The 27,116-nt window shown below is 39.0% G+C and overlaps 1 protein-coding gene across 6 annotated transcripts in view; it reads left to right on the top strand.

The window, feature by feature from the left end:
* Window positions 1–27,116, top strand: part of LOC114033654 (core histone macro-H2A.1) — a 101,637-nt gene that overhangs the window by 45,604 nt on the left and 28,917 nt on the right. For 3 of the 6 annotated variants that reach the window (XM_027849297.1, XM_027849294.1, XM_027849293.1), the window contains 3 exons: window positions 13,083–13,189; window positions 14,662–14,859; window positions 22,222–22,332. In XM_027849297.1, coding sequence (XP_027705098.1) covers window positions 13,083–13,189; window positions 14,662–14,859; window positions 22,222–22,332 — 416 coding nt within the window. The remainder of the gene's footprint in view (window positions 1–13,082; window positions 13,190–14,661; window positions 14,860–22,221; window positions 22,333–27,116) is intronic. The other 3 variants (XM_027849298.1, XM_027849295.1, XM_027849296.1) reach the window with 2 other exon arrangements.

Raw genomic sequence — 27,116 nt, 5'->3', positions numbered from 1 at the left:
ACTGACAATTTTGTGCAAAATACAAGACATGAAGAAGCATGGATGTGACTAGGACCTCGTTTATAAATTGGGGACAGTTCAATTTGATCTTGGAAAATTTTCAAATTCTATCAGTTGCCTACAATTCTTTGGTTCTGTGAGTCAGACAGAATGAGGGGAGGTCATCTAGTCCAGTGATATCAAGCTCTAAATCATATGTAAGGATCCCTACAGGCCATATGTTGACTTAGGAAACTACATATTAACATTACCTTTGTTTTTATTATATATTTGTTTATTTTGTTAAATATTTTCCAAGTACATTTTAATCTGGTACCAGCTGCACTTGGGAATGTTTCAGGCTGAATGTTTGACACTTCTGATATCATCTATTCCCATATCATCTTTACTCCTAAGTTTCACCAGCTGAATGAACATACATCCTGTTTTCAGGGACTTTATTTACAAAATGGGATTATCATATTATTCTGTATCTTTACTGTGCCAACCTATTAGATAGCTAGACAAAGCATCTATTAAGCACCTACTGTGTTCTGGGCACTCTGCTATCTCAAGAATACAAACCCAAATAAAAAGGAAGACAGTCCCTTTCCCCAGGGAGCTTATATTCGAATAATGGAAGACAGCACATAAAAAGGAGTTAAAAATGATTTACTTGCTCAACCCACATCTTCTGACTGACTTCCAAGTCCATTCATTCAGACAGCAAGCATTTAAGGGTCTACTATGTGCCGGGTACTGTGCATCTTTTAGGGATACAAAGAAGTTGGGGACCTTGCACTCTGTATGTCCAGCGCTCTTCTACACATAAATAATTTCTTCCTGCAGTGAAGACTTATGTCCAGGAAAAAGCCCAGAGAACTGATTATGCTGTGTGTCCACCCTAAGGGTTAGATGACTTTGAGCTTGGTATAACTAGGACTTCTGTAAAATGGGGATAATAACAATAATGCAACAGCTCTTATAGAGTTATTGTAAGGATCAAATGAGGTTCTTTATATTTGCATATATGTGTAGAACTTTATAAATCTTCATATATATGTGTATCTATGTAGAACTTTGTAAAAACTTCATGTGCTTTATACATGTTAGCTCTTAGGACAACAGGCCTGGCGGGGTCTCAGATGAGGCACAAGCACAGGAATGCATGTGGATCCATCTTTAACTACTAAGATTTGGGACAGTCCAAGGGGATTGGAGGAGACCATAGTTGGGGGAGGCATGTAGGAAACCCTACAGGCACCCCAGATTGGGGTTGATTGGGTTAAAACCTTCCGGAATTGTGTGAAACAATTCTGAACTCAATAAACTGCTGATGGAAGGTTGATTAACTTAAAGAAATACAATAAACAGATACCTTGTCATGTTGTTGGCTTTGTAGCAAATGCCTGTTTTCTCCTTGGGATTACAATAGCCTTTGCTTTTCTTTGATTTCAAGATGTTATTTTCAATTTCTCTTTTGTTACATGAGTCTCTTCAAACAGCTCTGAAAAGGCCCCTGACTTTTTCCTATTGGAAGATCTGTATTTAAAAATTTGGCTTGGCCTCAACACATCACCTGTTAGTTGTTATGAGCCTAATTCTGCAAACCATGACTTCATCTCCCTAAAGGGAAGATAGACAAAAGGCTTCAATACAACAGATATGGTTTAGTTCAAGAAATTTAAAAAAAAAACACTAAACTTAAGGAAAAAACCCCCCAAAACTTAAGCCTTTGGTCTCTGGATGAACTCGGAAAGTAGACCTGTCAAAGGTACTCACATTCTGACAGCTGGTTAGGGGCTGGAAAGGCTGCCAAATCACACTGTTATTCAAGGCTGCAGGAATTTTGTCAGAACAGCCTTTAAAATATCATGTTCAATGAGTCCAAGGGACATTTAGGCCAGTGAGGAATCTGTCAAGATTGCTGCTCTGGGGAGAGAAAAGGATGCTGTGTCTCTTAGGCCTGGGGTCACTGCAAATGATGGAGCTGGCAGGTCATGAAGTGTGGGTGAGCTTGGGCCAGTATAGATTTTAAAGCTAGCGGAGCTGAAATGAGAGCTACCTAAATCTAGGCTGCTTTGCAACATGAAGAATTAACGAGATTGGAAAGAATATCTCATCTTTTCAACCTGCCTTTTTTTCAGCAACAATTTTTCTAATTGGTAAACTTGCCCCACCTTTTTTATCCCCTCTAGACTTCACCCCAGGTTCTAATATGTATGAAACAGGTCCATGGCGGGCATTCTTTATAGAAAATGGATTTTTTCCCTCAGCTGAAGTGTGGAGCAAAAATGACCCAACAAAGGCAGCAGTGAACTTGATGTAAGCCACATGAGGGGCCCAGTTTTTGTTTTTGTTTTCCTCCTCCTCAAATACTTTCCTCTTGGTTTCCTTTGTTCTTAAATTCAGGTTCCTTTTGTCCCAAGAAGAGTCACTTGTGACACCTGAGAATTTCTTCCCGAACTTTATCCAAAAGTTATTCTGTCAGTCTCTGCAAGATGAGGGTTTTGGTCTGTGAATCTCAGGGCATTCTTGGCTCCTGAGATTCTCTTCTCCCCTAATCCAGCTATAGTCAGGAAATTCAGATATGCACAAAACCTTCCCCAAAACAAATTAACTGAACTTAGGAAAACCTTCCCCTAAAAGAGTTTGGGTTCAGTTCAAGTTTTAGGCAATAACTGAAGCTGGTTCTGATTTAATTCAAAACAGTGCACCTCCTGCTGAAAATCACCAAGGTTTTGGTAGAGTTGATGTAAATGGTATGTAGAATCATTTTGGGGAGCAGAATTTGACTGTTAACAATTTAGTGCACAGTTCAATGCCTGAAGTCTCTGTGACCTTGTGTCTTGTTAGAGCATAAAAAGGAGGGGCTCACCCATTTGCAGGAAAACAAAGCCTGGAAACATCCTTTGCTGATCTTGTTTGTATTTTGTATCTGTCTGTCTTTTTTCCTTCTCTTTCTTTGTCTCTGTCTCCCATTTTTGACCTCCTTTTTTCCTCTTTTAACTCCTCTTCCTTGTTCTTCTCCTCCTCCTCCTCCCATAATTTCTCTCTTTCTCTTTCTCCCTCTCCCTTCTCATCTTTCCTGTATCCTCTCCTTCTCACCCTTCTTCCTTTACTTTTCTCATACCTTTGTGCCCCATTGTCTCTCTCATTCCTCTCTTTTCCCTCTCCCTCCGCCTCCCACTGCCTTTTATCTTCTCCTACTCCCCCCTCCTCCTTCTCCCTTTTGACCTGTATAGAGCCCTCCGGGAGTGAAAAGGGAATTGTCACATCATGTTCAAGCTGCCAGCATTTGGCATGTCCTTCCTTTTTTTCCACTCAGTTATAGGCCATTTGCTGCCTTATCTTTTACCAGGAAGCACTTTTAGGTCCCTTTTTTTTCTAAAGAGTGTGGAAGGAGACTGTGTTAGAAACTTGGAAAGGACAGCAGATGTTTAGGGGTTTGTTTTGTTTGGGGTCTTTGTGTTCATTTTTCCCTTGCTATTGTGAAACATGCAGCCATCCATATAGGGGGAGGAGGGGATGGGCGTGGAGTGTGTTTTTGAAAAGGTGTGTCTTGGGGTGCTATGTCTTGTGTGTCCCTTGATGAAGGGGTTGCTATAGTAACTGTCCATCTGGAAAAAAAAGTGCCTGAGTAAACAGTTATAAACGCCATTGCACAGCTATCCAGAGGGTAACTGTGAGTACTCCCTTTGTGTAGTCCTCCCATCACATAAAGGAGTTCCCAAATTCATGTGGATAGGGAGTATGCCTGCTTACTATGCTGATAGGCCCTGTTAAGCTCTGTTTGGACTCCATTTTGTATTATTTGATTTTGGATTCCATTTTGGATTGTATCACAGACAGATATACAACATGGAACTGTAACATGAAGGGAGCAGTACTGAATAAGGTTCACATTGGCATATGGCAGTGGCTCCATTTTTTTGCAGTCTCAAAATTTTTGTTGTTCCTCTGCTTCTGGGATTTTCAGGAGTCAGAGAGAGGGTAGATGATGATCAAATAAAAGCATATGATATAACCTATCATTTGAGAAGCTTGTAGGTAAAAGGAAGAAGAATGGAACTGTAAGCAATCTAAGAGATTATTTAGTCCGACCCCCTCATTTTGTGTATGAGCTTAACAAACAGATGGAGAAGGTTTAAGGAACTTTCCCAGGATTACAGTAATAAATGACAGAGCTGGAATTAGAATACAGGACTTGTGATTCCAAACCTAGCACTGTACTCTTTTTCAGTTTCACCACATTACAGGGCTAAATCACAGCTCATAGATCCATAGCATGGTAGAACAGGTAATGACCCTGGGCAAATTACTTAACTTCTCTCAGCTTCAGTTTCCTGAGCAGACTGGACTCAGTGGCCTCAAAGGTGCCTTCCAATTCTAAATCTGTGATTTTGTGCATTATGAGACTTGCAAGTTATTTCTTTTCCAGTTAAATGGCTAAGAGTCCTTTCTCTTCATTTTGCAAAAGAAGGAATTAAGGCCCTCAAGAACTTACTGACAGTCACACAGATAACAAATAGCAGCGGTAGTTCTTGAACCCCAGGCTTTGTCTCTAAGGCTAATGCTTCATTATTATACAAGGCAGGAAGGAGCTATTGGAAGGAGAAGGAGGAGGAAACTGGAAGAGAGGTCATAAACATGGAATTTGTATTCATCAGTAGTCAGCAAGAAATGAAGTCTAGGGCATAATGTTAGACTTAGGATAAGAAGATGTCTATATCTTAGTCTGAGATTGGAGGGAAGTCATAGAGAATAGGTATAGGGACTGTCAGAAATATGTTTAGGGGAAAGGGAGGTAGGTATCAGAACTTGCATTAGATTGCCTCCATTTTTTAATAAAGTAAAAGTGAAGGTCATTTATCCAAGAATGAAGGGAAGGGAATGAGAATGGAACTAGGGAAAGTCTGGAATAGGTGCTGTGTGATGATGTGTGCTAATGAGTCAGCAAGAGATAAATAAAAGGATTCCCAGGTGTAAGCCCTTCCTTTTTTTTTTTTAATAAGAAAACAGGCCCACAGGAGGGTACAGCCATACAGTCAGTCATCATCAGAAGAAAAGAGTTCTCTCATTCTAAATCTTTCTCCTAAACTAAGGCCCAGAACCTTGTGAATTCACAGCTTGTGTGAGAAAGGAGCCTCCAGCATAGCAGACTTGGAAGGGAGCCTAGGTTTTCCATGAATTTTAGGAAAAAGGAGTTTGGGTTTTCCCTGAATTTTAAGAAAGGGATCCAGAATTCAGATAGCCAAAGTGTAAGTCTTCTGCTTTGGTAACCACTTTGCCTGTCTTAGAATATCTGTATCCACTTCTGTGGTCAGGTGTTTTGAACTTCATTGCCATTAAGTAAACACCATCATAAGTATTTCCCTAGTATAATCACTGAGGCTGCTGAAGTTTCAGCAACAGGGTAAGTAGGCAGGAAGAACAGAAAAGGCAAATAAGGATTATCCCTGGATGCCATGTTGTCCCTCTTCAAGCCACTAAGCTATCTTTTCTTACCTTTCTACTTCTCCATCCACTTACTGGTCCCATGCTTATGAAAATCTGTTTTCATACAAGTATGAACCCCAGACTGCTTATTCCTGTTCTTTTCAACTCTAGGCTCAACTTCCTCACCTCAACTTCCGTAAACGGCCATTAGAAAACCATAACTTCAAACTGAATTTCCTGCTGAAGGAACAGGATTTAGCTGAATCACATTCCTCTGTGAGAGCAACATTTTCTTTCCTATGACAAATACAACAATCTTCAGTGGTGTAATGCTCCCCTGTCCCTCTTCCTCCCCCACGTCCCTGTTCATTCTTTGTTTATTCTTTAGTTGTGAAATAACTTGCTAGTCTAGTCATGCACAGAATCACAGGATAACAGATTTAGAGCTATTGAGTCCAGTTCTCTCATTTTACAAATTAGGAAACTGAGGCTGAGAGAGGTTAAGTGACTTGGCCAGAATCACAGCTAATAAGTGACTGAAGTAGGATAGCTACTCACATCTTCTTGATTCCAGATCCACCACTCTACCCAACATACCTACCATCTAACCTACCTGTGCTGACAAAGTCCTAAACATACTAGTACCCAACTCCTCCAAGTACCTGTGCAAAAGAGACAGAAGTCAACCACATCAGGGAAGGAGAGAGAAAGAAAAATAAACCCAGTAGAAAAACCTTCGAAAAGCATTTCTCCTTATTTGTCAGCCAGGGCGAGTGTATAGATCCTAATAATGGCAGGGGCCCACCCTGCAGTCTCCCTAATTCTTGCTTGCCTACCCCAGTGTCAAAGCTATTGTACTTTGTTTCGGTGCCTGGCAAATTGTGCCTGAGCTGATTGGGACACCTCTGTCAGGGGAGCAAGTAAGTTTGTGTAATTACTGCTTCACTTAATGAATGGGAGAGAAATATAGTAAAAATTGATCTGGCCAGCAAACTTTGCAAGACTTTGTTTCGGCATATCTGATGCCGGTCGTCTGAAATTGGTTAAGTGACCAGAATCATTACCCTTTATGTCCTGATCAATGGAGTAGTTACATCACTCTACTTAACTGAAACGGAAATACTTAAAATGATCTGATCAATGGAGTTATATCATTCTTTACTTAACACAAAGGGAAATACTTAAAATGATTAGTGGGCCTGGTGTGGCCTAGTAGAAAGAGAAAAGGTCTTAGAATCAGAAGACCTGGGCTTGAATCTCTGTTTGGACATTTATTAGCTGTGTGGTTGCAGGCAAATTACTGAATATTTTTGAACCTCATTTCCTCATTTATGAAATTACGATAATGGTCCTAAGACTCCATACCTCATAGAGTTTTTATTAGGAAAGCACTTTGTAAATGTTAAAGCAGTTCAGAAATGTGAGCTATGAAAGATAAAGAAAACATAACATGTGGATCTCTTATTCTTTTGGTTCACTTCTGTTGATAGGGTATGGAGGAAAGGACATCTTCTAGTTACTCTAATATAAAACTATGACCTGAGAGGGACTTGGAATCATGATGTCAACTTTTACTTTCATTTCATTTCATTTCTGTGCTGTTCTTGTGATGCTTTTGTGGTGATCTTTGCCTGTTAAGTACAACTCCCATATGGGATTCTTGAGTGATTTTGTTTTATTCTCGTGGGGCAGGTCTTATATTTAGGGCATGCCCACATATAAGATCATAGGATTATAAAGAAAGCCAATTATTGATTTGCAGTTATCAAAGTATTTTTTTAAGTTCAGGGACCTTAGGTTAAAGCCTCTGATCTAGTCCAACGTCTTTATTTTACAGGTGAAGAAACTGAGCCCCCAAAGGGGAGGTAACTTTGTGACTTGCTCAAGGTCATAATACAGCTTTCAGGGCTGGAATTTGAATTCCTTTGAATTCAGATCCAGTGTTTTCTGTTATACCATACATGGCAGTAACCTTCTCAGTTCATTCAGCATCATAGATGAGGTCCAGAGAAACTAAATGACTTGTGCAAGGTTAACAGGTTCTAAAGAAAAGAGCTAATATTTGAATCCAAGTGCTCTGCCTCCAGATCCAACATTGCTTCCACTTCATCTTGCAGTATTTTTGTTATTTTGGCAGTGAGCAATTTCTTATTGACCCATGTTTATACAAAAAGAAATATTTGTAAATAGGCCACCTAACATGGCTTTCACTTAATTGGGTGAATACACATTTCATCCATTCATACATTAAGCATCTCTTAACTTTCTGTGTGCAAATTTCTGTGCTGAGAGCCATAGGTTAGGAATATAGAACTATAGGTTAATCATACCTGGTCCCCCTGCCCTCTTGGAGCTTATAGTAGAATAAGCAGGGTAAAACCCATTTTGTTAACTCTGACATAATGATTGTGGATAGGTTTATTAGAGAGGTGAAGAACTCTGAAACTCAAGGAAAATTTATTAACAATGAAAGGAATTAAGAATAGCTAGCTTCGTGGAGCAAATAACATTCGAATTGAGTTTTAAAGGATGTGCGAGAATTCAGCTGATGAAAGGGAGGGAGAACTTGAGGGGAAAAAAGAATATGAGTAAAGGATTGGAGTGAGTATAGCACAGAGTGTTCAGGATACAGAAAATAGCACAGTTTGGTGGTATTGAGGGAAGTGAGGTAAAATAATAAGCTAACATTTATATAGCACTTGAAGGTTTGCAAAACATTTTACACAAATTATTTAATTTGATCCTTAAAACAAACTGTGAGGTAGGTGATATAGTTACATCATATTAGGTTACATTATGTTATTGTTTTATATTCCCGTTTTTCAGACTGAGGAAACTGAGGTTGAGAGAGGTTAAGTGATTTGCCCATGCTCAGCCAACACTTAGCCAGTTAGTAAGTGGCTGAGTCAGGATTCATACTCAGCTTTGTCCTCACTCTACCCAAGCTGCCTCTGAAAGAGAGGGCAGCTACGACTTGTGAAGGACGTTGGATACCAAGTAAAAGAATAGAAATTTTACCCCATAGGCAATGGGGAGCCACTGCACATTTTTGAATAGAAGAGTGACATAACCAAATTCCTGTCAAAACATTTAAGAGACATACCTTTGGTTTAGTGTCTGTACTAATATCACTAACTTTAATCGTGAATGCTGATGTTTTTAAAATGTGATCATTATGGACTTAGAATAAGTATGTACAGTGGATGAAATGAAGAATAATACATACAAAGGTCCTGCCTCTAAGAAGTTTGCAATGTAGTAAGAGAGAGAAGATATAAATGCATGAAAATATAGTAGTATAATATTCATAAGGCATGACATGATTAAGTGTAGTCTGTTGCAGATAAATTGTTATTTTTTTTTCAAAAAAGTTTTATTAGTACACTTATTTTTCAAGTTAGAGTTTCCTAGTTTTAGTCCTCCCCCACAAACATACCCATGCAATAGATCCATCCCTCATAACTAAGAAATAGTTCAACAAAACCAAGATAACACAGTCATCCTGTTTCATAGTATATGCAACATTCTCCACCCACATTTCCCACTTTGTTGTTGAAAGGACAAAAGTTGTCTTTCATTGTCTGGCTTCTGATGTCAAGATTGGTCTTTGTATTTAATCTGAGTTCAGTTACCTGTTGTACATCATTTACATTATTGTATAGTCATACTGATCTCCTGGTTCTCTTTGCTCTGTGTCAGTTTGTAAAATTCTTCCCACATTTCTCTGAATTCTTCATATTTTTTGTTTCTTAGGGCCCAGTAGAACCCTATTTAATTAATAAACCACAGGTACTTTCCTAGTTGATAGGAATTCACTTTTCAATTTTGTTTTCACCTTTATTGCTACTCTCTCCCTCCAAATGACAAAAGTAAAGAATATGTTTCTAGTCATTTAGAAAGATAACCTAATTAGGGGCTGCTTGGTAGTGTAATGGATAGAGCCACCAGCCCTGGAGTCAGGAGGGCCTGAGTTGAAATATGACTTCAGACACTAGCTGTGTGACCTGGAGCAAGTCATTTACCGCTGATTGCCTCCAAAGAAGAAGAAGAAAGATTCCTAGTTATGGCTCTGCAGAAGGAAGGAAATTGGCATCTATTCCTAACGCCACAAATATCTGGAACATGTGCTGGTGGCTTTTATAAATTAGAATACAAGTAGAAAGATGATTTCAGTGGTGGAGGGGAAGATCCTCTAATCCCTAATGTATTTAGTTTCCACTGAGGTCTTTTCGATATCCTCTCTCTTTTCCTGTCTTCTCTTTCTTAATTCTCACTCCTCTCTTCTTTGCTGTCTATCAGTCTTTTGAGCTAAAGAACTGAGAATTGTATGCAGTTTTTATTTAGTCCAGTGAACACAGTTAATCTTTTCCAACCAGAAACCATTATAAACTTAGTGACTGACCTTGAAATAACTGAGAATCTTTTCAAAAAGCGTTTTGCTAGGACTCATAAAGTTGGTTCAATTACCTTATAAATAGAGGCTTCTCTATTTCTCTAAAGACAGGTCTTAAATCAGGAACACAGAAAAAGGTCAATCAGTGTAACTAATGTGACTTCTCAAAAGCAGTAACAGATATTTATAAAACAGTGGATACCTATTTAATAAATAATCATTATAGTAATAATATGCTTGTAATGTTTATTTCAATTATAGCTATTATTTGCAATGATTTATGTGTGAAAACTTGGGCCAAAAGGCTGAGCACAATAGTAAATTCCATATTGTACACGCAGAGCCTGTGTTTGCGCATTAAGTCACAACTTAACCTCTCTGGTCCTTGGTTTCTTCAGTGATAAAAGGAGTGGATTGAACTAGATGGCCTCTGAACTCCCTTCTGTGTCTTAAGTCAGTGATGTTGTTGGTGATCAATTAATGGCTTTATAAATTATGATCAGTTAATGGCTTTGTAAATGCTCTCTTGCTGCTCATATTACCTTATTTTTACTTGTCTGTGTACATGTTATATTTTCTAGTGGAATATACGTTATTTGAAAGCAGAAGTTATCATTTTTCCTATATTTATCTCTAGTATGCATCATACTGGCTTGTACCTACTAAGTAGAAGCTGAGTAAATATTTGTTGAATTAATTTGAATTAACAGATTATTATTGAGTACTTAACTGTGTACAAGGCATCAGTTATGCTGTGATCCACTGAGAGGTGAGCAAGACAGGTAATTATAAATATTAAAGCCCTTGCCTTCAGGCAGCTTATAAACTAGTTAGGGACATGAAACACAAGCAAAAACTTAAAATGACAACATGATCTCACAAATAAGACAGGACAATAATTACAATCCAAAAAAGTAACCTAGAAAGTAAGTACTAGAAGAGCTTGGAAGTGGTAAGGATCACCATGGGCTAGACAGAAAACAGGAAATAGGCTCTATGTAAATCAAATCGTGAACAATGGCTTGTTTTGGTAAGTGCAGAGGAGAGGAAAGGCATTTCTGGTGGAGAACAACTTGAGTCCAGAGTGAAAGTACCAGATGTGTTCAGGGATCAGGGAGGAAAGCAATTTGGTTGAAGCATAATACTTAGAAAGGTGAGTGAGTAGTTGGTAATCACATTCTTGAGAAGAGCTTTGGTTTTCAAGTCTCAGTTATTGTGTGACCAAGTCATTTTACCCTTGAAGACTCAAGTACCTCATATGTTGTGAAATATGGGGATTGAACAAGATGATCTCTAAGGTGCTTTCCAACTCTAATGGCCTATTCTATTGAGGCTGAAAGAAGAAATCTCTTACTGGGGGTACATCTTATCCCTTCAAATTAGATAAAATCTGTAAAGTGCTTAGAACTAGGTAGCACTTAATAAATGTTTATGGATTGGTTGATTCATTCCTTGTCCACATTTGGTGCAACAAAATATACGACATCTATATTGCCTCAGTGGCTTATGCCAGAATGTTTTGGGTTTTTTGTTTTGTTTTGTTTTGTTTTGTTTTGTTTTCAGTTGTAGCAGTTGAACATTTGCCATGGAAACCCAGTGCTTTAGTTTGCAGACAAATGTCAGTTAATGTGAACAAGGAGTCTGAATAGACACAAAAATTCCCAAGTTTTAAAATCGCTTATATTCAAGACAAGATAAGGAAATCATGCAAGTTTTAGGGGTTTAAGGATGTATCAAAACTTCTGAGTGTGATTTTCTTAGACATCTTTACTCTATTCATGCTCACTAATTGAAATACAGAAAGCGAGCAAGAGAAGGGTCTTTCAGAATCATATGTGATTCCCTGCCTCAGAATAGTTGGGTAACCCCCAAACAAGTTACTTCATCTCTCTCAGCTTCAGTTTTTTCATCTGTAAAATGGGAACAATAATACTTGTAGTTCTTACCTCACAGGGTTGTTGTGAGTAGTAAATGAGGTAATATATGTGCAGTGCTTTGCAAATCTTGATGCACTGTACACAGTAAATTTTAATGATGATGATGATGATATTGATATACATAGGGTCATTGTACCCTATGTATAGGTCTTTCTTATGAAGCCATCCTGAAGCTTTGTAGGTCTCATTGGTGTAGGTTATATGACCTTTGTGCCATAGTATTCAGATTGGTGACTGGCCTCATTAACAAGTGTATCCTTTGAAGTGAGAAGAAATTAGTAATTTTGGCCTTCAAGAAAGTTGTTACTGATTTTAGTAGATGTAGAATCCCAGAACAATAACACCTGCTAATAACTCAATTTGGTCACACATTTGGGTCTACGAAGTACTTTCCTCATGTGTTGTAGGTGGGTAGTGCATGTTTCACTACTTCTATTTTACAGACAAGGAAGCTGAAATTGAAGTACTTTGCATGGAGTCACCCAGTTTGTAAGGGCTAGAGCTGAGACATAATACTACATAGATTATCTTGTAGCCTCATTAAATCTTTGTGATTTAGGTACTACAAGCCCTACTTGTAGGCATGAGGGGCATGAGGAAACTGAGGCTGAGAAAGGTTAAGTGACTAGCTTTTGGTCTAACAACTAACAGAATTCAAACTCACATCCTCCAGGCTATGTGGTATGTTATATGCCATGGTGCTGTTTTAGTTCTAGGTCTCCATCCATCCATATTAGCTGACATTTACTTATGGTGCTTTACAGTTTATAAAGTGTTTTATGTATACATCTTATTTGGTCTTTATATTAATATGAGATATAAATATCATAATCCCCCCTGAACAGAAGAGAAAATTGAGGCATTGGTAGATTAAGTGATTTAACCAAGGTCATAAAATGAGGATGTGAACCCCCATGTCTTCTGATTGTAAATGAGCCTGTTCTCTTTCCACTACATTGTACTGCCTCTGTCAGAGCAGGAAGCAATCCTCAACCTTATGTAATCTAAGGCCTTTCTTCATTTCACAAGAAAATTGGGGCTCAGAAAGGGAAAGAAACTGGTACCTGCAGGGACCACCATTCTATGAAGAAGCCATATACAGAGTATTGCTTCATAGCAGATAGATAGAAGATAATTTTCTTATGTTACCATGTTGAATGATAGTTGTTAAAGTCAAGAAAGAATGAGACGTTTGTTCAGGAATGTAAAGTTTCGTGAGGTGGCCAAGCTGCAGTGCCTAACAGAGGAATTTACGGTAGATGTCACAGAGGGAGATTTCCCCCTTCTGTGACACTAACCAAGAGCCATATTCTTCTGCCTCTCCCCATCCACAGCAGAAATTCTGGAATTGGCTGGGAATGCAGCAAGAGACAACAAGAAGGGAAGAGTCACTCCTCGACACATCCTTCTGGCTGTAGCCAATGATGAGGAATTAAACCAGGTAGGAACACAAACCTGGGTGTACCTCAGGTAGATTTTGGGTAGTTAACCACTTTTAAGGAAGTTCTTTCATTCAGTCAAACATTCCAGCAAATAGTCCAATTTTTTTATCATCCTCTCCCTCCTCGCAAGCTCTTCCAGTCTGCAAGTTCTGAAGGATGGGATCAGCATCAAGGGTCACTGCTTTGATTTCTCTTTCATTTACCTGCAACTTCATGGCCTCCAGACCAGGGCTAATTTTCAGTTATTGAACCCACAGTTTTAGTAGATTGTGTTTAAGAGATGTTCTGGTTCAAAAACTTACTACCTGTAGTCTGAGTGGTGTGGGCTATATTTTGACTTACAAAACCACAAATTAACATTATCTATGTTTTATTTTAATTTTTTAAAAATTTGCCAATTATATTTTAATCTGGTTCTGTGCACTTGGAAGGGGCCAGGAGTTTATACTTCCGCTGTGGTTACCTTACTAATAATAAGCCTCTCTGGACTTCACTGGTCTGGTCGTTAGGCACCAGGTGTATACGGTTTATCAGGTGGCTCTCACTCAAATCCTCTGGCATAGTCTTGGAGAACTCCACATCACCACCATTCCACAATCAGATATTAAAGTAGGATTCAAGCATAGGATTCTGAAGGAAGAAATTCACAGAATGAATGATCATTTTTCCTAGTGAGACATAAGACAAAAGTTTTATGCTATACCAGGCAATTCATGTGTCATACTAATTTTAGATAGGTCTTTTCTTTTGACTATACAGAAGGGAAGGGGGGAGGCTCTGGAGCATTGCTGGGTTGCAGGTAGCTCACACCTGCTCACAAGAGCCCATTGTTAAGTTTTCAGTGTGAGCAATTTGTACCTCAAAAATTGGCCAGTGCTACAAAATCAGGGCTTGACTATTGTTTTGTTTTTTGTCTAAACTTAAGAAAGTAATGGGAAAAGTGTTAATAATGCAGATTAATCTTAAAAATGTGTCATGTATACAATTTTTTTGAGAGCTGGTTGTTAAACATTTACCAGCATTCTTCTGATGGTGGAATGAAATAAAGTATATGCAGTTTGAGGGAGGAAAAGTACTATGTAAATGCAGAGACACTAAAGTAGATGAAAAAAAATCACTCATTTTCAGTACTTACTTTCATTTAGTCCTTAGAATCTCAGAATTGGAAGGAATGTAAGAGATCGTGAAGTACAACCTCCTATCCATGTAGGAATACATGATGTAGCTTTCCTGATGGAGTGGTCCATTGGGGAAAGAACCCTTTTTTTTTTTTAATTCAAAAACTTGTCTTCTTGTCCCAGCTCAGTCATGGGGTCTTTCCTTTTTCTGGGCAACGGTTTCAGACGATCCTTGAGGTCCCTGCCGTTCTGACCGTCTTTGGTTCTAGGTGATCAGCTTCAGTATGAAAAAGTTGTCATTCTGCAGGCCTGGGAACATTGATTTATAATGTGCCACTCTGATTTGCCGGCAGCTATTAAAGGGAGTCACCATCGCCAGTGGGGGTGTTTTACCAAATATCCACCCAGAATTGCTAGCAAAGAAGAGAGGATCCAAAGGCAAACTGGAAGCCATCATTACTCCTCCTCCAGCCAAAAAGGCCAAATCTCCATCGCAGAAGAAACCTGTGTCAAAGAAAGCAGGGGGCAAGAAAGGACCCAGGAAATCTAAGGTATGCTGCTTTGCCATACCACCAGGGGAGACCTGAGGCTTATAACCTCATTCAAGCAAGTATGCATTTATTAGGCCCTTTCTGTGTGCAAGGCACTGGGGAAGCAACAACAAAGTGCCACTTAAACGCTGTGTATATCCTCCAGGATGAGGGTGTCTCTTTTGAACTTTGGATGAAGTAAATTTAAGTCCTGCTTTGTACAATGACTAATTACTTACGGAAATTGTTACCACCAACAGCTGTTACCAGAGGCAGGAAGTAAAAATGGATTTAAGGAGTTGGACATATTTGTGACCAACAAAACTATTTGTGTCTCCTAAAAAGCCCATCATCTATCTAACCTTCATGGGGTGTGTCATGTAGGATAGCTAACCCCTTTATATCTTGTCCCTTGGTGTCATGTTGGGTACAAAATAATGGGTCAGGTAGCCTATGAGGCAACTAAGTGGAGCAGTTCTTATGCCCCCATATATACTTCTGCCTATGGCTGTGGCTGTTCATGAATTTTCCTTCAAGCGATCTACATTCCTCAAAAATTAAATGTCCAACATATAAGAGAGCATGCTGGTTGATTACTCAAGGGGGAAAATTTACTTTCAAAGGTATATGTTGGCCCCTTGAAAAATAACTTTTCCCCAGTTGTCACTACTCATTGCAGTGACTTTATATCTCCCAGTGAATGGGAGCATTCCCAAATGTCCCAGATGTTTTCTTCATTGGAATGTTATTACTCCAGCGTCAATGAGAAAAACACAAGTGCTGCCCAGACATTTAGTGCCATGTATTCCTGCTCAGAGAATGGGATAGGAGCCTAATGGTTACTGGGGGGTGGGGTAGGTGGGTGATTCTTTGCTCTTATGAGCAAACTGTTCTGCTCTATCTTCTAAAATACTGATTACATTTACTCTTTTTTAATTTTATTTTTAATTTATGGAATAAAACAAGCAAATTGAAATGATTTGTCTTTCTCTTAGTGGGAGAGTAGGTGAGCATGAAAAAGTTTCTACAGATCTGAATTTTGGTTATCAGACTACTTGTAGAATTGTATTTTCTGTGGGGAAGTAGATCAAGCTGTCTCCTCATGAAACATGATGATATGCTTGTTTTTGACCTGCCCGGAGAGGAGCAGCTGAAAATGGACTATAAGCATATTTGTCTTGTTTTCTACAGATCTGTGACTTCCATTTTAAATCAAGAGGCCTCATGAGTAAAGGTGAAACTTTTCCCTTTGCCTCATCAGATGCATTTTTAAATAAGATGGGCACCACAACACTTGAGCTGAAGGAGCACTTAAGAGGCATTCATTGTAGTCTCCTATCTCCTCTTTGGCCAATGAAAACAGCCCAGGACATCCTGCTGGCTATTATGTTTTGAAAAATCTGTTCTCCCAACTCCTTGGTAACACATTCTTTCTAAAAAGTGCTTTATTGATGTCTTTTTTTTTTTTAATAGTCCTTCTAATAAGGAAGCAACTAAGCAAAACTTACCACAGAGCAATTTGACAGTGCATGCTGTATTCTGCTTCCTTTACCTTCTCTCTATGTGACAGGAGAGAACTGTGTTCATAGGATCATCATTCATCCTTCATAGATTTAGAGCTGAAGAGGATCTTGCAGGCCATTTTGTCCCACCCACCCCCTCATTTTACAGATGTGGAGCTGAGGCCCAGAAAAGTTAAATGACTTACCCATGGTTATACAGTAAGTAGAAGAACCTGGGCCCAAAACTCGGTCCTCTTGCCTCATGTACCACATTGTCTCCAAGTAGATGAATATAACTAGTGGAGCATAGGACCTGGATCTGGGACTTCGTTGGTACAGGAACTCGGAGGGGAGAAAAGCTTTTTTTGATTCAGCTTGGGACCTCTTGCAATTTATAGTCTTGGAAAATTGCCTAGGACACTGAGAGCAAATGGCTTGTACTCAGCCAATTATGTGTCAAAGATGGGATTTGAACATTGAATTCCTAACTTACTGACCAGCTCTCTATTTACTACAATATCTTTCCTTATACTACTAGAAAGTATTTAAAAATATAAAAGTAATGCTATTTCAGAGTTCCCTAAATGGACAAATCTTAATTTACATTTCATGGAGAGCATACATGGTTCTTCATACAAACTCAGAACATCAGAGCTGGAGGGGATCTTAGAATCACAGAAGGTGAATGAAAGAATTAGAAGGGCTGCTTCTGCTTCCTAGGACGATAATTGGCAACCTATTGTAGTTTCTACCAATAAGGAAGGTCTTTCTAATTCCGTCTAGAATGGGGTCCTTTGGAAGCCTGGACAATAATAGAAGGGGAATGATCAAGTTAAATGAGCTTCCATCCATTCCTACAGCATACCAATTAAAGACTTTTTCTTAGAAAAAAGTGTACCACCTCCTGGATGTCTCTGATAAGCACAGCCTGGTTTTACCTGGGGTGTGACAAAATCTTTGGTCTGTGTCTCCCTATTCAACCATAGGGTCACAGAACTGGGGCAGGAAAGGGTCCTTAAAGGTCAGCTGCTCCAACCCTCCTCATTTTACAAAATGAGGAGAGTGCAGCCTTGGGAGTTTATTAAATAACTTGCCCAGTGGGAGTGTGTTAACAGCAGGACTTGAACTGATTTTTTGGTAACTCTGAGGCCAGCTTGCAATCAACTACCTCAAGCTGCCTGTTTTGTGGTGGTGTTGTTACTGGTTTTGGAGTGGGGGCTGTTGAGGTGGAGTTGGTTCCCTGTTGAAAGAAGACATTCATCTTTAACTTAGAGTTTTAGAGAGTTGCTGAGGACACTGAGAGGTTAAGTGACTTGAACCACAAACAGCTTGTGTGTGTGTGTGTGTGTGTGTGTGTGTGTGTGTGTGTGTGTGTGTATCTCACCTCCTCTGCTGGAGGTATGCCAGAGCCCCACTCCATTCTAACCCTTGCACCCATTATCTTGGTAGGGGACCATCTGCCCTGACATTATTCTCCAAGGTCCTTGGGGCCTTGCCATCTGCCCTGCTACTTCTCCTGCCCGATTACTTACTGACTTTTCTATCTTCCATGTACTTAACACGAAAATGAACTCCCCTTTATTTGTTGTCTCTCTCAGCTAGAATGTGAACTCCTTGAGACCAGGTGTCTGTTTGTATTGCTAGTGCTTAGCCCCTAGTAAGCCCTTAACAAGTGCTTTTCCAGTCTGTTCCATATATGCCAGAGGCAGAACTTGAACCAGCCCCTTTCCAATTCTTAAGACTGGCTCACTAACCACTGCACCAGCTTGCCTCTCTTTTGTCTGCCATAGAGTCTGTTTCCCTTAGAGTTTGTTAATGTCTCTTTGAGTGGAGTCAAAATAAACTTGGAGAAATTTCTTCCATGCAAAGCTAATTTCTTTCAGGGCAATGAGGTACTTCCCATAAAACAACAGTTCAAAAAACCTTTCCCAGACCACCTGAGAATTGCCCCAAGCCTTTTGAAAGGGAAACGCAATATTGAATAACTCACTAGAAGTTATTTCCAGACTTGAATTCCACTTCCCTCAGAAGTCCCGTAGGTGGTTCAGGGCTACTCAGGGATTCCTTGGAACGTTCCATACTTGTTCTTGCAAAGTATAAAATTAGCAAGATTGAACGGTTTCTTCTTCTCTTCTCATATGTGCGGTTGAGATGATTTTTTTTTTTTAAAGTTAGGTGGATCCATTCTGAAGCTTATGAGAAGAATACAGATCCACTCTTTGTCTAAGAGATTTGCCAGCTCTGGCCACCCACTGAACAGCATCCCATCAGCATAGGGGCTGTGGTTGAGCGACTGGTCTGAGTCGCTCTACAGAACAATTTCATTTTTTGTATTCATAGCTTCACTGCTGCATGTTTAGTCCAGAATGGACTCTCTTAAATTCCTGAATCCTGGAGAAAGCCTGCCTGAGTTGCTAAACAAAGTCTCTGGCTCTTTGTTGTGTTTTCAGAATCCAGCCCTTGGTCATTCCCAGTCCCTCTCCCTTGACCTCCAGGTGTTTTAAAAAATTTATTTATTTTTTCCCACTGCCTCTCTAAACTTCCAGACCTTCCAAATCCAGGCATGTTTTCTTTTTGGACTAGGATAGAGGAGAAAGGAAGGTGGTGGGGAACATTTCTTGGTGGAGCTATATTTAGAGCTCAGAATTTCTAATAACCACACACGAATGATCACTCCAAAACTCCACTTTTTCCTTGATTACAAAAGCAGGAAGTCTGTAATGGTGGTCTGTTTTTCTTCCACACAATAAAGCACATTGTCTGCTTACTGTACCAGTATTTGGCTAACGTTAAACCCTGAGGGGAATTGAAATTGGACCTGTGAACAGCTAATTTTCCAAACATTTGTTTAATGTGAATTGTGGTGTCAGCTCCCAGAAATCAGTGGAAAGCTCTGCTTCTCCACTCTTCCTGTTCCTAAAATACCTTGTCAAAGGATACTTGGAATGCCTCCTAACATTCCCAGACATTTGAAGAGAAAGGGCATTGCTCCTTATCAAGTGTCAAACCTCGAGTACCAACGCACCATATTCTTTTTCAATTCCATGTCATTTAAATTTTTTTTAAACTCCTTCCAAGTCTTAACAGCTGAACCTGTTATAATGGACTCTTATAAGCAGATACTGAAATTTTTCATCTGTACATGGGTAATGCATTTTAATCTGGTTAGTTTCAAGCACTTCATTTTTATAATTGTCTTTGAATTTAAGCATCATTGTATGTGTGTGCATGTGTGTGTGTGTATGAGAACACAAGTAGATCTGGGAAGAACTGGGAAGGTCTGTGTTCAAAATCTGCCTCTGAAACCTGGGTGACTGACCAACCAGTAAGTCATTTAACTTCAATAGTAGTCTAGGGCAATTCTCTAGTATTTTAAGTTGCAGGGATGGTGCCACCTGCATTGAAAGGAGTTCTCTTATCCAGGAATTATTTATCTCAATGAAATCACAGATCTAATCCATATCTATATGGGGACATAAATTGTATATATAAACTTTATATGCATATAAAGTTAAGGAAAGGAAATTACAGATAAATAAGGATAAACTTAAGGACAAATAACATTTAGATTATTCATGAGGAATTGATAATCTACTAATGTGAAAAGGTTTTTTAGCCAGAAATTAGGGTAAAGATAATTTTCATTCAGAATCTTTCCCTTTACCCAGTATAAAAAAAATCAGACATTTGTACCAGTTCTCTCTTATCTTAGACTGGTCAAGACCCTGGGTGATCTTGGTATAGTCACTCTTTTTGGGAAGTGTAAATATTCTAGCCATAAATTTAAGGATGCATGTTTAGGTGAGGATGACATGAAAGTGAAATGGCTATTTGGAAAAGCTGCTGCTCTTTCAGTACTTTTGCTGCCCCTTCGGTGAAGTTTTTTACACAGGAGTCAGACTCTTCCCACGTGAGTGACAACTGGGGTTGTGCCATCCAACAGAGGGAATCAAGAAGAGGGATACTGTTGCTCCTTAAGCATGCAAATCTAACCATAGGTCAGCTAAACATTTGGAAAGTTGAAACAAAATCTGGAATGAGTTTCAAAATCGCTTAGATTTCTTTATAGGATCATAGAACTAGAGTTGGAAGGAAAAAAGGAAGAAAATAGGGAAAGAAATATTTATTAAACACCTACTGTGTGCTAAGGCTGTACAAATATTTAAGTTTAATTTAATTATTTAGTCATTTAATACTCACAATAATCCTGGTAAGGTAGGTGCTATTATTACCCACATTTTACAGTTGAAGAAACCAAGGCACACTGAAGCCAGATTTTGAACTCCAGGCCCAGGGCTCTAACGGACCTTAGAGCTGGCCTAGTCCAATCTCTTTATTCTGAAGCCCAGAGAGCTTTAAGTGTTCAAGGAATGAGTAGCAGGGTTTGGATTCAGACTTAGTTCCTTTGACTCCAAGGTCAAAATTTCCTTACCACTGCATCACTGTCTCACTCTTTTAGGTGATTGCCAGGCCTGTGAAGGAAGGAGCTGACCCTTTTAGAATCTACGGTGTTATCCCCTTTTTTGCATAGTAGACAGAAAAATTGATTTGGAGTTTGGAGACATGGGTTTAAATCCTGACTCTACTACCTGTGTGACATTGGGCAAAGTTGATCTTTGAAATCCTTTCCAGCACTAAGTTCTAGGAGCCTAAGTATTTAACCACTAGGCCTCAGTTTTCTCAGGGGATTAGACTAGATTATCTCTGAGTTCCCTTCTAGCCTTAAGTTCTACAGTCATATTTTCTGATAATAATATTCACTGCCATCCATTCTGGACTCAAATGCCACCAGCCTGTTCATTCAACTCCCAGCTAAATGCTAAGCAGAGTATAAAAGAAGCAAAAAATAACCCAAGAAGCCATTTCTGTTTCATTAAAATTCACATGAGACACATGACATCCACTTTGTACATATTAAAGGCAACCATCTTGGATGCTGTTCTCAAACCCCTCATGAACTAGTCCTCTTAAGGGGAACTGTGTCCCAGTGGAGCCCTTAAAGGAGCAGACGAATAACCTATGGAGTGATTCATTCTTACCTAGATTGTTGACTGTCAGACATTTAGAGGTCCAGGGACCATTCTTTTGGGACAAAAGACCCCACATCACCCTGCTTTACCTGTTTTTGCTGAGCACTATTAAAACATCCCAACTAGAATTCGTGGAACAGGAGCACTGCTTCAGGTGAGACACCGATGAGGGAGATCATAGGCAAATCGTTGATTTTGGCCCCAAACAGAAGTATAGATGTTGCCATAAAATAAGGCAAACCAGATTATTTCTGGGTTGCCAGGAAAACCTGTGGGTACACACCCAACTTTTACTAAGCCTGAAATTTCACCAGATTCGTTTGTCTAGCTCAAGATTTGTGAAAATGCAAATACCAAGGAGAGGTATCCTCTAAGTTATCAGTCAGTTACACCTCTATGTGAATGAATTTATCACATACTTTCCTAAGAGTGGATTTTGATAAGAGGGAGGAAGAAAAGAGTAGGATTAAGGGCATGGGGCATCCAACAGAGACAGGGAGGAGCACTGTCCTTGGTCCATCCTTTGAGAATCACTGGTGGTATATCATGGGCATAGTGGGAATAATACTGGATTTAAAATCACAAAATCCAGGTTCTAATTCCAGCTGTGCCAATTTTTTGCCTGTGTGATACCTAGCCTCGATTTCTTTCTCTGCAAAATGAGGGGTGTTGAACTATATAAACCTTAAGGTTCTGCTCAGCTCTAAATATAAACCCTATGATTGGATGTTTTACATTGTTCTCTTGATTTTGCAGTGAAGTGCTACATGCCAGCCTCAGCAGACAAATATTCAGTTAAGTGAGAACCTCCTCATATGCAGATTTAAACTAATCAACTCTATTTATGCAAGAAGAAGCAGGGAGAAGTCAGCAAAGCAGCCAGTGCAGATAGCACGACAGAGGGCACCCCTGCTGATGGATTCACCGTCCTCTCCACCAAAAGCCTCTTCCTCGGCCAGAAGGTATGCAAGCACTTTTCAGAATTGAATGAGCTACTGGACAGACCTTCAAGATTTTCGCACACACACACACACACACACACACACACACAATATCCTCCACTGTGAAGGATGGGGACTTTTGGAGTTGTGATCTGGTCCTGTTTCAGGGACTTTGGGGGCCTAAGACACCACCATGATTGAGGAAAGGGAGGTTGGACCCCAGAGGAACTACAGGTGTCAGATCTGTTGGGAAAACATTGAGGGAAGCCGGAAGACTTGGAAATATTGGTGGGAGTGGTGAAAAAGAATGTTAAGGGAACTGAGGTGCTGTGGAGATGAGGAAAAGTGTGGGCATTTCACATATAAGGGATTGAGAAGCTGATATGTATATAACATGGTCAGCAGATCATATAAGCTTCCTCCTACAGGTGGAACTCTGTCCAAAAGGTAGACTGTGAGTTTAGCCAGAAGCAAAGAGAATCTTTGGCAGAAAGCAAGTGAACAGATGGTGGGTCACTTAACCATATCTGGAAGAATATCACTTTCATTTTCCAATACAGTGGTCTTTCTGACCTAAATGGTGGTTGGTTCTTATAGAATATGTATACGAGGGTAGTTTTCACTTACTGACATATCAATTTATAAAAAGCCTTATTGTTTGTTTTTTAATCTTGTACAATGTGTTTTCAGTTGCTCTGGTGTTGCAACTTTGCAAAAGATGCCACAATTTGTAAAAGATAATTTATTTTTATTGCAAATGAAAATGATACCAAGAGCTTTTAAGCCTTGAAAACATAACACTGCCTAAAAAATATCATGAATAAAAAAGAATTAGATATTATATTCAGATCATTTCCTTTTTTGAAAATTTAAATGGTACAATTTAAGGGTTGAATTGACCTTTTTTAAAAAACAAAGATATTCTATTTCGGCATGGCATCATTTGTTAACTCTCAATTATGAGGTTATTTTTGCATCATAAGTGATTCAGTCTGTTTTATCACACCACTGAGATTTCTCCTTTGAATCCTTTGTTTTTTTCCTAAAACCAGGTTGTACTTAGTTTCTTATTGTAGTTTTATGCTAATTTAGTGTTGTAAAACATAACCAGAACAGCTTCTGTTTTGCAAATGCTATCTGTGTTTTTAGTACTTTTTTTTTTGTAAAAACAGCACAAATTTGTTATTTTAACGTGTGGGGGTTTGGAATTTTTACTTAACATTTTTTATTCACTTTATGTTTTAATTGCACAAAGTAAGAAAGTCAACTGATTGGGTATAGTTTTATATCCTTTTACTTGTTCTTTGGGCAATAGATCCCAGATTAATGTGACTCATCATACAAATTACCTTGATTGGAATGAGGGGTGAAAAGTGCTGCGATTTGGGCCCTGCCCCCCTCCCCTTAGCTTGTACTAAGTTCCTTGGCCCAGATGGAATTTCCAAGACCTGGTAACCTGTTCAGTACATGAAGACATAGCGCCCTTAGTGTTCCACCCCCTCCCCACCCTCCTCCCCAGTCCCCTTTCCCTGCTCTCTGGCAGCTTGTCCCTACAGCCTCTTCTGCTTGCTCCCATCTTTGCTACTTACTTATAGCTAACTCCCATTCCTGCTTTGTGTCAGAATTCCTCACCCTGCCTTGATGAATAGGGGAAAAAAATGCTTCCCAAATAGCTAAATAGAAATTCTTTATATGTGTGAATGGTAAGGAGAAACTCTCCCTTTCCCCAACTCTTTTATATTTTGTAAAGAAACTGCAACTCTGGCTTGCCTATCTTCTTCCTAGTCTTTTGTAAGCTCCTTGGATGAAGGGACTAGGGGGTCTTCAAATTTGCTTAAGTACAGTGCTTTATACTTATAGTGAACTCAACCCAGTCCCCCCCCCCCTTTTTTTTCCCTGAGTACAGTATGTCGGCTTCAGTGCACATAAAAGAAACAGGAGTTTCTTCTCCCATGTAAATGGATTTATTATTCATACATTCAAAAGTGTGCTGAAGATTAGGATGGAAAGAGGTGGGACTTGTACACGAGTCATTTAAATTTGCTCTTCTCATTTATGTTTCATTTCCAGGCTCCATAGAAATGTCTTTGCTTTGAGAAAAGGATTTTTTAAACAGGGAAAACTAGTTAATGCCAACTGCACAACAGTGTTCAGGAGCAGCCAGACAAAGTACACGGCAAGCCTGTAACTTGTGCTGTTACCGTTTAAACTGCTTGCAGACATTTAATCCAGTATTATTTAGGAAAGGGGGAAAATTTGAGGAGCCTTGTTAGAGTACAGCAATGAAATCAATACCTCTGTTTGGCTATTTAATCCTTGGCAAGAAAGTCCCTAAAACAACACTGTTCTTTTAATATGTATTTCAATTAAGAATTTTGGACACTTTAGGAGACATGCAGGTAAAGTTAAGTGCCAGTACTCCATACAACAGAACTCTTCCTCTGTTCAAATTTGGAATCTGTAGACCATGAGAGGCATCAGGTTGTAGTGCTACAAGGCCAGTTATCAAAGTAATGAAGATATGGGTTCAACTTCTGCCTTTGGCACATCTTGGCTGTGGGATCCTAGACAAGGCATTTAATTTCTCAATGCTCTAGGCAACTTTTTAAGACTTCTTAAGTTGTAGGACAATTATTACATTGCATTGGTGAAGGACGTTTACATTCTAGGAATTCAGTACACTGCTGAAATCAGTTTCACACAAACAAATAAATAATGCAACGCTGAGACTGAATTTTTGTAACTTAACTATTGAGCCTCTTAGCAAGTATTTTGTTCAACACTTAGAGGATGTTAGAAAATTTTCCTCTAGCATTTTAAAGTTGTGTACAATTATTGAGTTCTGCTCCCAGAGTTTTCATAGAATGAATTGTATTTAGACCAACTTCAAATAACAACTTCAAAACAAAGGCTAGTCAACACAGGGAAAAAAAGTTTATCGCTTGTTTCTACATATATTAAACATAGGAACTAAAGATACATAAAAGCAACAAGAGAGACCTCCCTTAATACAACCTTTTTATAAAGAGTTCACTGTTAGATTTGTATGAATAATAACACATTTATGTGATGCATTAAACTTCACGAAGCACTTTGTTCACAATCCTGTATTACTATCCCCATTTTGCAGATGAAGATTCTGATACTCTGAGCAGTTAAATGACTTAAGCTTACACTGACAGCAAATGTCAGAGCCAGGTTTTGAATCTAAGAATTTCTGACTCCACATCTAGTTCTCGTTTCACTAAATTGTACTGCCTTTGTGATTCAAATCATGCCTCCCTTACCCACTGCCTAAATATAACTCCGTAAAGCAAAACAATATATAACATAGTTCATTGTTAGTATGACTGTTCTCTACCCTGATGCTAATATTATGAAAGGGTGCTGTTGTTCCTGAAATCAAAAAGGCCGTCATTCTCACACCTTGAGGTGCAAAGAATTTTACATTTAACAAAATATAACAATTAGACAAACAAATGATACCATATATTCTGAACCATAAAACAGAGATAATTTTCATTGTACCTCAAAACCCCATTAACAATGTCCAACTTTCAGATTCAGTTTACCTTTTAATTGAGGCAATTTAATTTGGCCATTTTAACCTACAGGCTAATTCTGGTTTTAAGAAAGATTTCAGAAGTCTCACATCAGTACAGTTTCTATACAGTAGTCTTCTGTACTGCTCAAGTCATATTTTTCAAGGATGTGTCATGATTTCCCATCTGTGAAGATGAAAACTGGTGCTTCCTGCACATGGCAAGAGGGTTGGGCTGGAAGATGCTGTTTGGTTGCTACAATTCTCTATGTTGGTTGCTAAGCTACTTACATGAAAAAGCAAATGAGTTTTGGGGACTAGAAGTTAGTTGTTCTTGTTAATGATGGTGCATTTGACCCGTATCAGTCCCTGAAATAATTGCTTTAATTATGCTTTAAGTTTTTAACAAATGCATATAAATATTGCATTGTGAAACTGTTGTGAAAATGAAGGCAATGTGTGATATCGAACTAATTATATGCCTTTGTTTTGTCATTTCTGATGCAATTGCTGCTTAAAAGACGGCGTCCCTTTGCAGAGCTTTTAAAACTTGATACTTCATCTCCAGAGAGCATCCAACACAGATTTCCATAAATCACTGTCAAATGATAGCAAATTTAATTTAATAATTTTCTTTATAGAGTTAATACTTTTTCAGAACAGCCTAGGAAGTGATGAGTCATTTCTTACAAATCTTCCAGGTGGTCACGGAGCAGCCTTAGGACCCTCAACTCCTCGGCTTTCTCTTGTAGTTCTAGACTTTTTTAAATTCCAGATTATGGAAAGACTCATATGTTCCCTTCCTGAAACTGTGGCTATTTCATTTGTTGTGTTTGAAAATTTCCCTGAACCAACTCAGAAAACAGACAAGGCAGCTTCAGGGAACTTTGGTTGTTGTGTCCGTACAAAACAAAGTAAAAACTTCCTATGAAGGAGATGCCAGTTGAAACCCACAGAATTGCCTCAGCTCTTCCATCATCAACATTGTGAAGGCATGGTGGCCATTGGATGTTTCATGATATGCCAGTAGGCCTACTTATAAGAAACTCAGAAAAGTAAGAGTGATTAACCTTCTCCCCAACATGGACACACATTCAGGAAGCCACTCCTTTACTAAGATGAACAAACGCTGCAGTAAAGTTCTATTTCCCATAATGGATCGAAAAACAGAGACAACAGGATTGGATTTTTCCTTTGGGGTTGGTGGAAAATGTTCTGCTCTGTGTGAGTAATGTCAGAAGATAACACTAATTTCACCTAAATT

The sequence above is a fragment of the Vombatus ursinus genome, unplaced genomic scaffold, assembly GCF_900497805.2.
Source record: "Vombatus ursinus unplaced genomic scaffold, bare-nosed wombat genome assembly UNPS02007284.1, whole genome shotgun sequence".
Classification (NCBI taxonomy): Eukaryota; Metazoa; Chordata; class Mammalia; order Diprotodontia; family Vombatidae; genus Vombatus; species Vombatus ursinus.
The sequence above is the reverse complement of the archived record's forward strand: the minus strand, read 5'-3'. Positions and strand labels throughout refer to the sequence as shown.